Source organism: Rhopilema esculentum, chromosome 16 (assembly GCF_057945365.1).
Source record: "Rhopilema esculentum isolate cy_ngs chromosome 16, ASM5794536v1, whole genome shotgun sequence".
Taxonomy (NCBI): domain Eukaryota; kingdom Metazoa; phylum Cnidaria; class Scyphozoa; order Rhizostomeae; family Rhizostomatidae; genus Rhopilema; species Rhopilema esculentum.
In genome coordinates this window covers 7,255,224-7,272,180 of record NC_142830.1, presented here as the reverse complement: position 1 = coordinate 7,272,180, position 16,957 = coordinate 7,255,224, and the positions used below count along the sequence as shown (strand labels likewise).

Genomic DNA, 16,957 nt, shown 5'->3' with positions numbered 1-16,957 from the left:
TGCTTTCTAGAATGAGTGCAGAATTCATCAGTTTCTTCTTTTGAGAAATATAGTCTAGGCAATTTAAATGTCTACGCTAAACCTCTTTGATATTGTAACCATTTAATCAGATTGTAAGAAAAAGTAGAGCACCAAGAAAGACAAATGCTTCTAAAAACAATATGATACATTTAAATAATATTTTCGTCTTACATAGGGATACTAATAAGCTATCAACACAGATAATTCTGTAGAATTAAACCTTACTTTTCTGCAGCCTTTAAGAGAAAGACTTACATCTTAGGCGCAGGAAAATCTGTTTCTTCTTCTAACTTACTACTGTTTTACAAAAAACGTGTTAAATACATAATCACAGCTGACAATATCATAATTTCAACAAGGTTTAAACTAATTGCAGTATTTACAGGATATCTATCCTTTGCTGCTAGACGTGATTTCAATACCAATGTATGCAATACTGAATCAGAATTCTTCTTCTTGAATATACGTGATGCTAAGTCATTGACCGAAGCTATGTAACTTTGATGTCGATAGCATAAACAAAGATGTAGTTATGTCATTTATTGAAGTAATATACCAATACATGCAGTAATCTAAGGATATCATATACATGCAGTTAGAGTTTTAAGACCAATCTCATAGTTCACAGCGGAGAGAAATCCTTCATACGAGCAACGTGAAGTAATAACGTTGTGAAATGAACTATTGGATCATCATGTTTATTGCTTTTCTTCTGACGAGCGCTTCCTACTGCAACAGGCTGGAGTACATGCTGGAGCACAGCTTGCAGAGCAGCCTTGTTGGCACATTGCTGGGGGAGGAGGTGGTGGGGGTGGTGGGGGTGGTGGGATGATCACTGGTGGCATGCAGCACTGTGGTGCACAGGATGGTGCACATGCTGGGGGTGGTGGGGGTGGAGGCATCATGATCATCTGTGGTGGGGGAGGAGGGCCCATCATGATCTGTGGTGGGGCTTGTGGCATAGGTGGCATGCAACACTGAGGAGCACATGATGGCTGGCAGCTTGGCATCATCATTGGCATAGGTGGTGGCATTGGATTACAACAGCCTGGTCTGCATGCAGGGTAGCAAGATCGTGGGCATCCAGGTGGGCACTGAGGCGGTGCTCTTGCTGGCAATGGGAGCATAGCGACTGGAGGTGGTGGTGGTGGAGGCATGCAACACTGAGGAGCACATGATGGCTGACAGCTTGGCATCATTGGGGGAGGTGGTGGTGGGGGCATGCAACATTGAGGAGCACATGATGGCTGGCAGCTTGGCATCATTGGGGGAGGTGGTGGTGGTGGTGGGGGCATGCAGCATTGAGGAGCACATGATGGCTGACAGCTTGGCATCATTGGTGGTGGTGCAGGTGATCCACAGCATCCTGGCTGTTGCTGACATTGGGTAGGGCAAGAGTATTGTGGAGCAGGTGGAGGGGCTTGACGGATGATTGCATACCAATGTAGACAGATGGGTGGACAAGATGCAGCTGGAGGGGCAGGAAGTCCTGGTGGGCCGGGTGGCCCTGGTGGTCCGGCAGGTCCCATGCATCCTGGGCAGCCAGGTGGTCCAATAGGCCCTGGTGGTCCAAAAGGACCAGGTCCACCTGATAGACCAGGGGGTCCTGGTGGTCCAGCTGGTCCTGGCATTGGTGGAGGTGGTGCTGCTGCTCCACAGCATCCTGGTGAACAGGCAGGGGCACAAGCAGATGGGCAGCTCATTCCACATGGATTTGCACTTCTCTTTTGAATATAATCTAGAAAAGCCAAATGCCTTCCATCAAACATGTTCTAAGCAAAATGAATTTATTACAAAGTTAGTTTTGCTTCATCCTTCAGCCATTTTCCAGCCACTTTTAGGCAATATTTTATCCCCTGTAATCAGGGGTGTAGAGCTAGGGGGGCTTAGGGGGGTTGAGTCCCCCTTGTTGATGCTGAAAATTGGCAAATCTCTTCTTTTGCTATTGTTTTCATTCATTCAATAGAATTGTCATAAAAGTGCCAGAATGATTTTTCCTGTCAAAGTTCCACTTACCAGTGCAGAAATGATTAAGCCCATTACACAATTAGCTTTTTCAGGTCCCCTTTACCTTATCCAATCATGTATCATTCTACGTACACAATGATTCACCGATGATTTGCTTAAAGCGAAAATAAAAATAAATCAGTAAACTGAAAAAGAAACCCTGCTGCATTCACTGCCTCAGTCCTTACAACAATTGATAACTTATATTTCTATTTTACTTAGGGCCATTTTCTCAGTATGTTCTCAAAATTAAAAATCGAAAAAAGCCTAAAATATACATACCAGCTCGATCATGATAGTATTCCTCTCTGTGCATCAAGTCCCCTTAAAATGGCACAAAAAAAGATTTCAATTTTTGTTGTAGATGACTATTTCATTAAATTACATAAAAAGCCCATTCATAATTGCGTTCATATGCAGCTGATGATGACGGGGGGAAGGTTTTCCTGTGCAGTTAACAATGCTTTCTTACTAGTTCAGAGCATCATTCATAATAGCGGTTAATGATGAGGATATTACTGACGATGACGATGATGATGAAATATAAGATGCAGAATTAGCAATCGACTGTACTTACTTCTTGCTCTTATTTTGTGATGTCTTATTGATTCTACAGAGGCACACACAAGTGCAACGGTCAGCAGTATTGCTAGTTTAACCGACATCTGCAACAGCAACAAGAGATAAAAATGAAATCAGTGTATGATCTAAAACTGTACTCAAAGATATTTTGATTTATGAAAACAAAGCTTAAGTTCTATAAATTACTAAAATAACTTTTAATTGACATAATACTTCAGGGTTTTCAATAGATAAAACTTCGCCAAAGCTAAACAAATACATAACGAGAAATAAATATCAATTTGTTCCAAGATACCAGTTTATAGTTTCTGCTTGTACACTGCCTTATACACAACAAACCACAAACACGTCAGGCTATTAAAAACACAGTTGTAGAGATCGAGGGACAGAAAGGGTGCGTCCCCCAATTTTCAAAGACAATAACCCTATTTGCAGCTGATCAATTGCTTTGACACGTTTGGTTCTTCCTATTTTTAACAATACTCTTTCAATACCTATAATCCCGGACCGGACAAAAATGTTGAGACAAAATGCAATTTATGTAATTTTCTACTTTACCTTGCCTCTGTTAATTCGAATCCCCCCTTTTCCCCACAGCAATGTTGGATTTGTAGTTCTATCATTTTTGCGTCAAAATCATGCATTCAACATTGATTATGGGGAGGGTAAAAGCTATCTTTCAAAGGAAAGAGAGAACATAAAGTATTTTTGAAAAGTCGCAACTATTTTTGTCCGGGAGTATAGCTCTAATTTTTGCTGTGTCAAAAATGACGTATTCATATAGGCAGCACTAGCCTGACATGACACATGATTTTTCTGCTTAGCCCATGAATTTATGCCTGGGTTTTACAATGCTTGTCTACTTTTTGCTGCAACATTTAACACGTGAAAAGAATGAAAATATGAAGGTCATTTCAGGGTTAGAGAATATGAACAGTTTTTTGGCGGTATAGAACTTGAAAATGGTTTTGAAAAATATATACCCAGTTGTGGATCGAAATAGGCCAATCAGAAAAACGCATGCACAAGGCCGGTATAGTTGTCCAATCAGTGCCGCATGCCTAAAAAAAATTACTTCTGGGGTCCAAGAGAGAAAACGAACTCTTTCTGTCTACACACTGGCGGCTTTTTCGTTTGTATGTAGATCGATTCCAAAACTGCTAGATAGAAAGACGACCGGGCTCTGCCAATTATCTGAAGCATGTTGTCATTATAGACTTTTGCACAATCTGTTTTATCTAAAAGATGTTTACCGATGGCAGAATCACTTATTTTAACAGTGTTTCTAGACCTACAAGATCGAGAAGGCTGTTCTCTTTGAGGGGCAGTTTTGTTTCTTATGTGGGAAAGAACATGTTTTTTTATCCTATAGGAAGACTAGAGAATGGTTATTCAACACACTCCAGCAAAAGGAATGCTTTTTTATCTCTGTGGCAATCACGCTATTGACAAGCAGAATGCTGGAAAAAAGTTTTCCCCTTCGTTTCTTGAATTTTACCATCTTTTGCAGCAATATTTTAACCTTGTACTAAAATTCTAACCAAAGATAAATGTACATACCTTTGAGCTTTTGTCGGTGATAACTTTTTATACTCCAGCCAGAAAATAATTGTTTATTAACAATAAGAGGGGAGAAGAAAGATTGTCCTGCTCTTCGGTGAATATCCGTTTGTGATGCAAAGATCAAATGGTTAGTTACGCTTGACCTCTTGCGCAGAAAATTGACACTGATCAATGAATGCGCCAACCTGCCTGTATACTGGGACACCATAGAATCACGTCTCCCATTTAAGTGCAAATGGCTGGTCATCTCATTTCTGTTTATAGCTATAAAGTTTGTGCATCGCGCCTTTGTAAATGCTCTCGCTGCTAGATTTTAAGAGTTTTTATTTCATATTCTAGGCAATTTAAAGCACGTGATTTTGTACGGGAGTTCATTTTTCTTCTTTCTGCCGAAAGGAAAAACGTACCAACTCTTAAGCAAGCAGAGCGAATTCGAATTGTATTTTTTTGCAACTCACGTTTCGTTAACTTGTCATCTAAGAAAATCATTTAACTGGGCCTATTTTAGAAAGCTCACAAAAAGGACTAGTTTTTACGAATTGATAAAAAACAAGATTGCAGAATTTCAAGAGGATCCTGTTTGCTTTTTTATATCGTATTCAAACCCATTTTTTAAATATATATATCTAAGCTGGTGGTACTTTGCCTACCCTCTAAACGATACAGATAGACGTCTTCCGTTTCTCAGCATTTACTTGACTTAATTGTGTGGGGAAAGAACGAAAACTGAAAACGAGGCAAGAAAAGGAGCCACTTCTTTCTGTCTCGCTGTCAGGGCCTAAAATAAGTGTGGATCTTACTCATTTTGTGAAGTTATAAATTGAAATTGTGGAACTGTAATTGTAAAAAGTGTTGATATGTAAATAGCGCATTTTCTCAAAAGTACAGCATAAAATACCAATTGAAATGCCTAAGATGGAATTAGAAACGTTTTTTAAATTTGAAGTTAAAGCCCAATCCCAGCCTTATGGATTGCACTCATTTTTTTATAAGTAAAATGCTACAAGGAACAAACAATGGACAATAAAAAAAATTAAGAAACTTCAAAACTTGTAGCTTCAGTTCATGCGGAGAAAACGCAATTGCGCTTTTTGATATTGTCGTGCTGTTTTGAAGTAAGATGGACTCGGTATACATCTTCAACTTCAAGACATCATCTCAAGTTAGTGTGATTTTATGACTTAATAAGCCTCTCGGTGGTATCTGGGAGAAAAATATAATTGGGAATGTTTCATAACAGGGGCTATAGTCCTCCCTAACTTTTTTGCAATCATAGGTTAGAAAATGTTTTTAAAGTTTACGCTAACGAACCCATTAGTAGCAGTTCTTTTTGACTGGAAACCCGTTTTTGTCTTTTTCATGGTGCTTTAACTCGTTTGATCAAAGATAAATTTGTATTTTATCTAAGGCGGTGTTGTATTTTTATAGTAATTGAAATCTTCTCTGAATCGTTATTTTTAAGAATAAGGACAGCAAGAAGCAAATATTTTCCGGTGTTTCAAAGGGTGTGGCCATAAAAATATAGGGCAAGCCCCCTAGCTCCATCCCAGCCATTTCCCTATGGGCTGGTGCGTGGTGTTTGCGTTACCAGCAAGATGGGGGGAATAAGCATGCTTTCAAACTACACGAAAAGAGAATAAAAAGAGACAAGCACAATTTGTACATATGTGAGAGAAGAGATTATTTGCTATCCGTAACAAGGTTCTCGTTTATAGTATCAAATTTTTTGAAAACAAGATTTGATGACAAAGAATTTGATGGGCTGAATGGAATTAAAATGCCTTTTGAAGGTCTCATTCAGCTTTAGCCCCGGACAAAAATTTAGCAAGATTTTATTGAAATTCGAGAAATAAATAACTAAAATCACAGAGATCTGAGACTTGTTCTCAGAGGAATTATACCAGGGGAGACAATGGCACGCATTCTCACAGCAAACCCCAATTCTGACGATGTAGAGAGACTGATTCCCATCTACAAAAAGATAGTAACAGGTTGGCAAAGCAAGCAGTATAGCTCCAGAAACACTTATCAAATATATGAATATCGCAAGTTTCGAGTTCTGTGAACAGCTACAAAAATATGACTCCAGAAAACCAAAAGCACTAGAATCTGGGAAGCAAGACTGATTTAAGTTGGTTTTCGAAGGAGAAGGGAAAGAAATATAGTTTTGACGGAGATCCAAACAAACCATTTCAAAGGGTTACCTTTCGATAACTTTTTGCTCACAAGCTAAGACATCACTATATGTTGCTAATTTTGTTATTAACCCAATCCATATACTGTAAAGAATTAGTTTCTTATACTTCATTCATTTAAACTTTGGCTAATTAAAACATACTATTTGCACTATGATGGCAGTTTCTATATTTGCCACGTCCATTTTGCCACTCGCAGCAAAGTACCACGCCCAACTTTTATGAAGAAATGTGGATCTGTAAAAAGTTCTTATTTTAGGCCCTGCTCGTTGGCATGGAAATGTGCAGCATTTTTCCACATTCATCCTAAAATAAGGTTTATAGAAGAAATATACGGAGATAATAGGCTTGCTCTTCCTTTTGTCCTCTTTTCATTTTTCCTCATTTTGGTTTTTAACAGTGACACTTGTGACTGAAACAGTTCACCCGCTATCGCATCGCAGCTCGTTGTTGGTGGGAGATTCTTGTGTACGTATTTGTACAAAAATGTTAGTAGGTTTTATTAAAAGGCAGAAAAGTTTTATAGCGGATACTTCCATACGTATTTGACATTTTTTAAAGGATGCTATCAAATGAGGAATTCCATATAAAGTCAGTATAACAATAATGACAATTTCTAGTACTGCGAGGTCCTGCACAACTGGATATATTTGTTTTTTTTTCAAAATATACATTATGCGTTGAAGAACCAAATCATGTTGCTAGCTACATCTATAGCCGATATTGAAGTGGATAGAAGGTCTTTTGGGAGAGTTCATCTTTGCTATTCTTTAGAAGACAGCTTTTGGATGATTTGAATCGTCATATTTCAGAGTGACGGCAAAATTCATATTTGCTGGAATGCTTGTAAGGAAGTATCGAAGACTTCATTTCATTTTTACACGAATATTGAGTGTATCTTACCAGGTAAATACCGCCATTTCGAAAATTTAAGGCAGCTGCGCCCACTAATAAGATCATCAGTAAAAAGACAGTCAATTATGTGTCATAAAGAACTTTATATTGAAAAATATTTACAGATTTGTAGCTAAGATATTGTAAAGCATTAGTCATACACAATGTTGAGGAGAATTTCACAGAAGTAGTTGTAATCTGATATAGCTAAAACTCAAAAGTTGTGAACAATTGTTTGCTGCAGAAACCAATATCAAACTTAACCGTTCTTTGTCAGCTTTCACTATCTGAAAGAACTATCTAGAACTTCATCTTATTTTACTAATCACATTTCTTCTCTTTAATGAGTCGAACATTTCATTGGTGTAGACACAAAAGCATATTACAAATTAAACGAACATTGAGAATATCAATGTACTTCTAGATAAAATCTTGAGTGTTTGAAAAGACTAGCTTTCATTTGAAAAAAGTGGTTTCAAAAGTCTATCATTGATCGTTTATTTATGCAAGTGATAATGTCTTCATGGACATTGGTAATTCAACCTTTTCAACTCGTCTGTATTTTCAAACTTTCACTTGTTATTCTTTAGTAATTATCTCAATACATAAGCAATGTTTAAGCAATATATGGTCCATTGTTAATGAATGTATGTTGATGACTTCTTTACTCTTGTAATTTTCATATCAGCAATATTGCTCTGGCTTATACGTTTAGAACAATCCACATGCTGTTGAAGTAATATGCAGCATAATACTGTTAAATGCAGTATTTTTGCTGGCAACGTCAAGATATTTTAAAGTTTTCGCGGTTATCGTGAATCGTCCTCCTCATCTTCGTCATCACCTGATCCATTTCCACTAGCCGAACCATCGTCAGCTTCCTCTTCGTATGTTTCCGATCTAGTTTTTTTAGGGTTTAATTTTCGCATCGCTTTAGGCAATTTTGGAACTGGCCAAAGTACCATACCTGATAGTGCCATCTCATGGCCCATGAAACTATCATGGAACGCTGAAAAATATTTATATCAGTTATAATAATCTTGGAATAATCAGATATATATTTCATTGAATTGACATTGATTGATAATGCTGTATTCTGATTAAATGCATTTGTATTCATATGTTAGAAAAATTATCTTTATGTAATATTGTGAGTAATGCTGAATAGACAGAGCTGCGCACGCTGTAGTATGTAGCACAGGACGGTTCTAAACTACTACTTCCAGTTTAGCTTAATGCAGTCCCCAGGTAGCCGTTCTCAGGCATCAGACAATGCATTAAGTGTTAATCTCGCAGCTTTAGCCTAGAGTCGTCCTGTTGTACAGACCAAAATGCACAAATTTCCCCATGAATTGTCAAATCAAAAACGAATACTAGTCTGATTGATCAGAAAATGACAACCATATGACAGAAACCTTAGGATAGGCAACCACAGGATAGAAGCAGTGATTTGGCTTCAAATTAGATCGTTTTCCTCTAGCAGGAAAACAGCATGGGCATTCAACCAATGGTTTGCTAAGGTGGTAAAATTATAAATTCTCTTCTGAGAATGCCCCATGCTGGCAAGAAATTTGACGTGCAGGATTCTCGTACTTTGTCAAATTTTACTGGAAACTTCTTGAAGGATTTTCACTTTACTTACTCTATGCTAAGGCTGATATACTTGCATTTTATTCTTACAGTTCACTATGGCAGAGGAAAGTCATGCTACACTGTAACAGACCATTGTGAAATTCTGGTAACTTTGAAAGAGATGGATCAGAATCTAGATGGTCTTTGTTATGGTTCAACTACACTACAAAGGACCTAGCAAACAAAGGGTCTTGCAAAACAAGAACGTGGAAAGGGTAAGATAATTTCCTTTGGGCTGCTTTGCCGTGAATTGCTTTGATTTTGTGCAAAAAGGTTGCCAAATGCATAAAGCTGGCGTCATATAGCGTTTTATTGCTGCCTCTAAGTTGTAACAAATATGAATAATGCATGGTCTGGTCTGCACAGTGGACCTCGCCGATGCATATGAAATTTGTTTTAAACACGGCAAATAAGCTCTCAGTCGAAGGCGATACGGGTAAAAATCGCTTACTAGCAAGACTGCAGGTTCAAATATTGCTTGTTATAAGAATGACAGGTATAAGTAACTTCGGGACCAACCTGCATCTTGTCTTTGGTACGGATACGTATATGTTTGCTGCACAGCCTGTGGTGTCTCACAACCTCCACATCCAAAACAAGCCCAGTTGTTACAATCACCGTTGCACATGTCACAAGAAGGTGAAGTGGTGAATGCATTGAATGAATTCAATTGCTGGTTCATCGCAGGGTTGTACTGCGCAGGCTGGTAAGGGTTTTGCATTATCTGTCGTGCAGCTGGTCTCTGATAAATGCTCGGGTTTGGTTTTGGGTAGAAGGGATAACGCGTTACTGGCCGTACTGGCATAGTACGAGCCGCAGCTTGTTGGTACCAAGGCCTTTGGGCGTTTGCGTTGAATTGCGAAGGAGCAAAACCAGCAGCGTTGGGCATGGGCCATCCTGTGAAAGATAAGAAATTGTAGTTACACAGAAAATGACCACCGAGAAAACGATAGGCAAATGCAAAGCTTATCTCCTCCAAATCCGTGATGCAAATTATGTTAATTTACATTATGAATGATAAATACAATCATACCAAAATATCAAATAATAGATTTACTTTCGATTTGGCAACTCTGCTTGATATAGTTTATAATATACTTGCTAATCAGATATACCATTAGAAACCAAATGCAAGTATCCTATAACAGTTCTTCAACTTCTGTAAGCTAATTAAGATGCATTGAATAATATGCAAAAATCTTAGACATCCTAAGCAACCGCAATCCTTTAAAAAACTAAAAACAACAACATAGCAAGGTAATAGCTGAAACATTTGTTTAAGCTACTCCCGCCTTCCATATTAAGATTACAGACCCAAAAGCATTGATAGAGTGGTAAATATAAGTAAAAATTTTCCATGTGAAAGTCGAGTGCTGCTTCAAAGCCTAATGTTTGGTCTTGGAACTTCGACTTATGGGCAGCCGGTTACGAAAACAAATGTGATTTATAAAAACACAATGCTCAATTCCTTTTGCAAAACTTTAAAACAACTTAGATGGAAAAATTGCTAAAACTGCCTTACAAATTTACGTTTCAGTGTTTCAGGAAGAGAGGGTTTGCGACATTTACAATTGCCCGCGAGGCAAACAGGAGGCCTGTGTGGAGCGAAACGCCAATGGAAAATAGCAATCAACTATTATTTACCATTTTATTGCAAAAAGAGATGTTTAGCATGTGCATAGTAGCTAACAAGCACTTAAAAAGATGAACTACTTTTTATTGATACTTTTTCAAAAGATTTATTCTGATTGTAAGTGACTTACCGCTATAATAGGGATAGGCATCTGCTAACAAAACAAATGCACAAAACAATATCGAACTGATTAGCATCTTCTGCGAAAACATCCTGCTAAACATCTTTGCATTAAATTGATTATACAATAATAACAGTTATTCGGTAGGCCAGCATGCAGGATTTTCTGAATAGAAGCTGCACAATAAGCGTGATCTATGAGACATGGGTCGACCATTGGCTGGTGTCCGTATTGTCAGGAAGTATTCGAAAACTGATTTGCTTAAAGAAAAGTGTCTTTGCCTTCTGGAAAAGCGCGTTTAACATAAGCATTTATCAACCATAATCATGATACCATCACTTATGGCTATTTGAATAAGGCTCTCTAGGTTTTTTTTGATGATCTGGCACTTCTGGCGATTTTTCTTCCAAAATGAGCTTGTTTTAGATGTTTGGTAACCTAAACATTTTTGAATAACTCGTTGCTGATGTTTCAGTAGCAAGATTTGTTAATATGAACTTCTTCTACAAATCCATGGAACAAAGTTTCTTGTTCTTAGCTCAAGGATAGAAGTGGAAAGGATCTTTGACACAGTTACCACAGTTTCCACTCAAATGCAGCCTAAATTGATGCTCTTTCATTTTGTATTTCTTCAGTCTTTGCAAAGAGGTTTTATGTACAGAAATTACAGGAAATCGTAGGAATAGTCGTCTTACTTACTTCACAATAATTTTTGTCCTCCATGAAACATCTTCTACGTTAATATGATATCGATATAAAAAGAAAGCATATTTGAAAGTTCTTGCACAATTTCTTTTCTTTGATATTGATTCTTGGTAGATATTGTTGCATCCGCACTCATCTAGCTCATCATGATAGATTCGATATCTATTCAAAGTTCCTGAAAGGTCTAGAGCCTTTCATACCATATTTACTGTCAGTCCCTTTATTTTTCTCAATATTTTCACATTCTCTTTTCAATTGTTCTGCATTCTAGGAAGCATTTCATTTTCCACTCAAGTGGCAGTTTCTCTTTTACTCCACAAACATTTCATGCAAAAATAAAGGGAGGGAATAGCACAAGCCACGTAACCCACCCCTATGTTTGGTCATGGAAGTGTGACAAGAGCCTCATTCTAGTTGAAAAAAGAATTGCTTGATTTGGTCACAGCAAGGTTTGCAGCATTGGCAAGTAGAAACGAGGCAACGAAAATGCTGCTCAACGAGGTTATCAAGTCTCAGACAGCTTTCATTCTAACAGTAACTATGGCAAGACCTAATACCGACAGAAGAAACTGACACATTGAAAATGCTTATGTAAAGCCAAATTTTTTCACCTGCTTGAATTTGGTTTCCTTCCGTTTATATGAATTGAATGGATTTTGAAAGACTTTGTGAGATGAAACTTACCAACAAGACCTAAACGAGCGATTTCAACGCTCACAGACTTGCTAAGTCGATTTGGCAAACGATTAGTTTACAACACCGTTCGCATGCAGGCTAGGCTATGGCATTCGATTACCCTTTGCTTCTAATCATGATTCCTAGTTATGTGACGTTACATCTGTCGCAGCTAAGTTCATTTCTTGCACATTGTTTGAATGTTTGAAAATTAATAAATGTGGCAAATAGATAGAGTAAGTTTGTACCTAGATTTTATGCAAATCGTATCTACTCCTGGTATGTAATAAGGCTGCAATGGAACAAAACTGTACCAGTGAAACATACACGCGAGCAGAGGCTTACAAATTAATGTCATGCAAAAGTTTTGTCTTTGCCATGCCTTTGTTGTTTATTTCCGTGATTTAATATGAATCCGCGAAGGGATTTAAGAAATTTTGTTTAAATGAATCTTTTTTGGTAAGGACTCTTCTACTTGCACTAGCATACAGTACATCTTTTATTTACCATCTATAACTTTAGGCCGTGCTGCTCTTGCAGTTTATAAAGGTTCATTTTTGAAGGTATTTACATTCATTTGATACTTTGACTCAGGACCCAAATTCGTTCAATCATCATCTGGTTTCATCTTATCTACTATAAGAATGGATCTACCATGTATGTTTTCAAAGAAGAAAAAATTTATCATAATTTCTTGAGCTTGAAATTTCTTGGAAGGAACGTGCTTGTGCTTCCCACTGGTTTTAGACAGTAACGAATATTCTTTCGTTGATGGAAAAATCATCATCTTTGGTTTAAAGTGATGAATACCTGATAAATGGCTTGAAAAATACCTGACGTTCAGATAGTATCGATTTGTGTTTAATATTTGACTTTTAAAAGATGTTAATTATAGTCAGTGCAGGCGATAGCGTCATGAAGGTCGTGTGCCTAGTAGAGCTTTACCAAGGCTGTAATATGAAGTTAACGTATATAGTCTTTGTTAGTTGAGGATATCGCTAGACAAAATAGAAAGTTAGGAAAATCATATCATAATGAAAAAAGAATGTTATTTTAACAGAGTTAATTGGTTATTAGCGAGTGTGTTAAGATTCCAGTTCATGGACTTACCTTCTTTTCTTAAAGGATGTAACAGCAATTCAGGGAGGTTGTTAAAAGCTACTTACAAGTGGTTACATGGTAATTAATGCAAATAGTTGCATGAAATTATAAAATATGTTTATTATTGACTTTACCCGCTCTTCCTCTTTGCTTAATTAATTGCAGGTTTCTTTCCAAGTTCGAATGCCCTATGCACGAGTATGTCACTGAAAGATATTTTCTATCTGATGCTGGGCAGGAGCTTTTTCCGTACATGCTGGGTTCAGTATAAAGATCGCACGACTGTTGCCCTTGGCAAATGTCCCTTACAGTCGTTATTGCGTAAGGCGCAAAACAGGTCGGTATGTTGTCACGTGTGAGTCGTCCCAGACAGTCTCGTCCGGTCTGTTTGCCGAAGAATGCCCCGTGAATTCTAATTATGCGCAAGTTGGGACATACAATACTGCCAGCTTTTCCGTCACACACAGACATCGAGCGAATATCTTGTTGCTGTGGTGCTTTGCTTACCAACGGAGCTGTAATAAAGAAGATGCAAAAATAATTTTATTGGGGCAATTAGAACAAACAGCTCCAATCTCAAAATCCCGCTCTATCTAATAACGTTTTACAATGAAAATCTTCCTTAAGTGAGCAGAATAGAACTATAATTTATTAGTAGCTCTCTCCGGTACATATGAAAATGCCGAGGCAATCATACCATTAAGTGTCCCTATTGATGTTGCTTCCTGCTGTGGCATCGGTGCAAATGGCATCAGCTGAGGTTGCCTCTGCAGTTGCATCTGCGGTTGCATCTGCGGTTGCATCTGCGGCTGCTGCATCTGTGCACGGCTTTCGATGGACCGCAGCTTTCCCAGAAGATCGCTATGTCCTTGGCAAGCGTATGACACAAAGAGATACTTCAGTACTTCAGGACACGGATTATCGTAAAGAGAGTCTTCTGCGTAAAGGTCACATGACTGTTGACCATGGCATTCTTCTCTTACCACCTTTGCAGCGTTTTTGGAGCTACATGTCGGGATTTGTGACCTTGGAGACACCATAGGCTCTTCACAGTCTTGCCCACTCATTTTGCCATAAAAAGCCGTAAATATATGTAATAATTGTAGTTTTGGACAGGCAATAGTCCTACGGCCTCCTCTGCAGACTGTTACGGCCATGAACTGATCATCTGTTGACGAAAAATACGATTTGGTATTTTCTCAATTAATCGCAAAATACTTGATTGGATCGGAAATTCTGTTACCAATTCCGCTATGTGTTTCTTGGAACACAAACTGCAAATTTAGCGATATTTCTGTTCTAATTTATATAGATCAGCCTTACTAATTTGTAGGATGCATATTTCTACAAATGCTCCGCAATATGAAGCTAGCTGAGGTGTAGCTATTTTGATATCGGTGTAGCAACTAAGAACCGCCTTGCAGTTCTACACACAAACGCGCGAAAAGTGCGTATGGTATTGTTTATACCTGAAACAGGCTGGTCTACAGTAACCAAAATTTTTTTTTATTCTATGCATGTACATTCAAGAAATTAAGCACTTTTCAAGCTGAGAAACTGAAATGGCTACCAGGCAAGGCAATGGTCTGTGAAAGATGCATACTTCATTGAAGTAATGAATGTGCCTTTCTTTATTTGTAACTACTGGCTTCATTCTGAAAATAGCAATGAGCCTGCACTAGCAATACTTGCTCCCAAATAAAGTAATTAATTGTGTCTTACCTTGGCGTTGCGAATTGCTAGGTAATGCCGCTTCAAACGAGAGATTAATTGACGCGAAGAAGAAAATTAAACAAATCATCTTCTCCTCCATGTCAAATTTGCAGGCTTTCACCAAGATAAAGTCCTTCTTTTCTGCATAATGTTTAATATTTAATCGAAATACTTCTTTATCTTAAGTCTTATCCTTATCTTAAAAGTTTGCACACAGAGATGCCTGGGAAATTCGGTGGCATAGCACCCAGTGGTAATCAGTGGCTGATTGAGTTGACCGGTGATCACAAGCAACTCTTGCAAGTAGCCTTGCGCAGCAAGTAAACAGTCTTCACATAGCCACTGGCTTTTGTTGATCTTCGATATGCTTGAGTTGGTTTTTCCACAATTTCATCGTCTGTGTCTGTACGCATGGAAGATCAAACGGATGGTTCAGTTAAGCTGCCTAGTTTTGATTCTATGTGTTTGTAAATTATCCACGACCTACAACCTTGTTTGTGGCCCAATACGTATCTCAAAGCCAGTCAATCGTTTTATGGAAAATTCTTTTCACCTTGCTTCTAATTCAAATCCATGATAAATCATTATATAACCGCAAACTAGATAAGATGTGCCTTCTGCAAAACAGCAGCTCAGCTGTTATTAAGAAATGAGGCCGCATTTCGCCCTGCTTCAAGTAGTTTATCGCTTTGCAGAGCCATTCTGCATGTTCTGCTTTTTCTTCAACTGCTGTCCAGAACCCCAATGCTGCTCTGCTTTAAAACTGCTGTTATCATTGCTTAAAAGTATTTCTTTGTTTTCCAGGGTTACGTTTAAGTAACATTCTTGGAAAGGTAGGGAAATTAATAAACATTGAGTTGGCTTGACATTACAAAAGTGTACTAAAAATGTACCAAAGTGTACCAAAGTGTCTTTAGTCGACTTTGCTTAAAAATACATTCAACAGCACCTTTTTTATGAAAAGGGACTGAAGTAGAAACGTGCTCTCGTTACATTCGACTTTCTGTAGCAAATATGTGAATAAAAAAAGACCACGATAGTAGGCTGCTCAGCGGACTCAGATGGAAGTCTTGCGGTGAAAAATCGATAAAATGTAGTAAATAAGTAACAATGCAACGTGGCAAGAATGAACAACAACAAACACACAAATCAGTAGTGGCTACTTATGTGTGTGTTTTCAACCTTTACAACGTAGCCAGTCTATTGGCAGTTTATATCATTTAACAAAAATATATTGCTACCAGCCTGTTCATTTATTCCAGCAACTTTCTAAACAGTTATGTAAATTTGTTTTATCATTTATCTTGTCTTTTGCAATGAATTTTAAAAGCAGTGATATGCACTGTTGCCAAAATCAGATAGAAGGAATAGTCAGTGCCTGAATACTTAAACCGCTTTACAATTAAAATTTTTTAAATATCGAGTAATGCTTTTCCCATTATAATTTCTCTCTTTTCAGAAATGTTTTTATTCTAGCTTTCGACTTTCTATGGCAAATTTTTATTTTCTCTTGAATTTCACGCTAACAGATTTCTACTGAATGGTAGCTGAAAAAAATTTAAATGCGTAAAAATGAAACATGAAAATGTCTTCGCCGGTGCAAGACATGTGTTTTGAAACAAGAGAACTTGCCCCGATTCCTGCTTTAAGGTAAAAGAATTGAAAGACAGAAAGATCACTGCGAAAATGCCACTAAGCAATTTTGGAAAGCTTCAATTATAATCTTCGCTTCAGGTGAAGTGTTTTTTAACTTTATCAACTATTAGCAGTGTTTATTAATTGGAAAACTCTTTGTTGTGATGTCCTAAAGGCACATAATTGGGTTTTCGATCATGTCTTTAAACATACTATATTGAACAACACAAGCTATAACAAACAATTCTGATATATTGTGTATGTAGAAAATTTATTTGCATAGTAAATTTTCTATACAATATTCATATTACATTTGGTCATCGATCAATAGAATGTGCCAAACTGTTAGCACCCTACACTTTGTTAAGACAACTTGCGTGAAATATAGCAGTGCATAAAAACAAGTATAATTGGATGTATAAAGAAAAAGACAGGAACTATAGCCCTTTAGAAATGGCATGGCCGAATTCAGCATAATTT

General features: G+C 37.6%; 2 protein-coding genes across 2 annotated transcripts; both read right to left on the bottom strand.

The window, feature by feature from the left end:
* Positions 1–148: 148 nt before the first annotated feature.
* LOC135682888 (uncharacterized) lies at positions 149–4,323 on the bottom strand. The gene is made up of 4 exons (XM_065197972.2): positions 4,171–4,323; positions 2,606–2,693; positions 2,311–2,352; positions 149–1,759 (listed from the first exon to the last, which is right to left on the bottom strand). Exons 2-4 carry the CDS (start codon positions 2,691–2,693, stop codon positions 720–722), a joined length of 1,170 nt encoding a protein of 389 aa, XP_065054044.1. The 5' UTR covers positions 4,171–4,323; the 3' UTR covers positions 149–719.
* Positions 4,324–7,930: 3,607 nt separating this feature from the next.
* On the bottom strand, positions 7,931–15,099 carry LOC148958253 (uncharacterized). Its single transcript, XM_089113294.1, has 5 exons — positions 14,852–15,099; positions 13,827–14,297; positions 13,264–13,644; positions 9,414–9,791; positions 7,931–8,271 (listed from the first exon to the last, which is right to left on the bottom strand). The coding sequence occupies exons 1-5, from the start codon at positions 14,940–14,942 to the stop codon at positions 8,072–8,074; spliced, it is 1,521 nt and encodes a 506-aa protein (XP_088969420.1). The 5' UTR covers positions 14,943–15,099; the 3' UTR covers positions 7,931–8,071.
* Between the last annotated feature and the right edge of the window lie 1,858 nt (positions 15,100–16,957).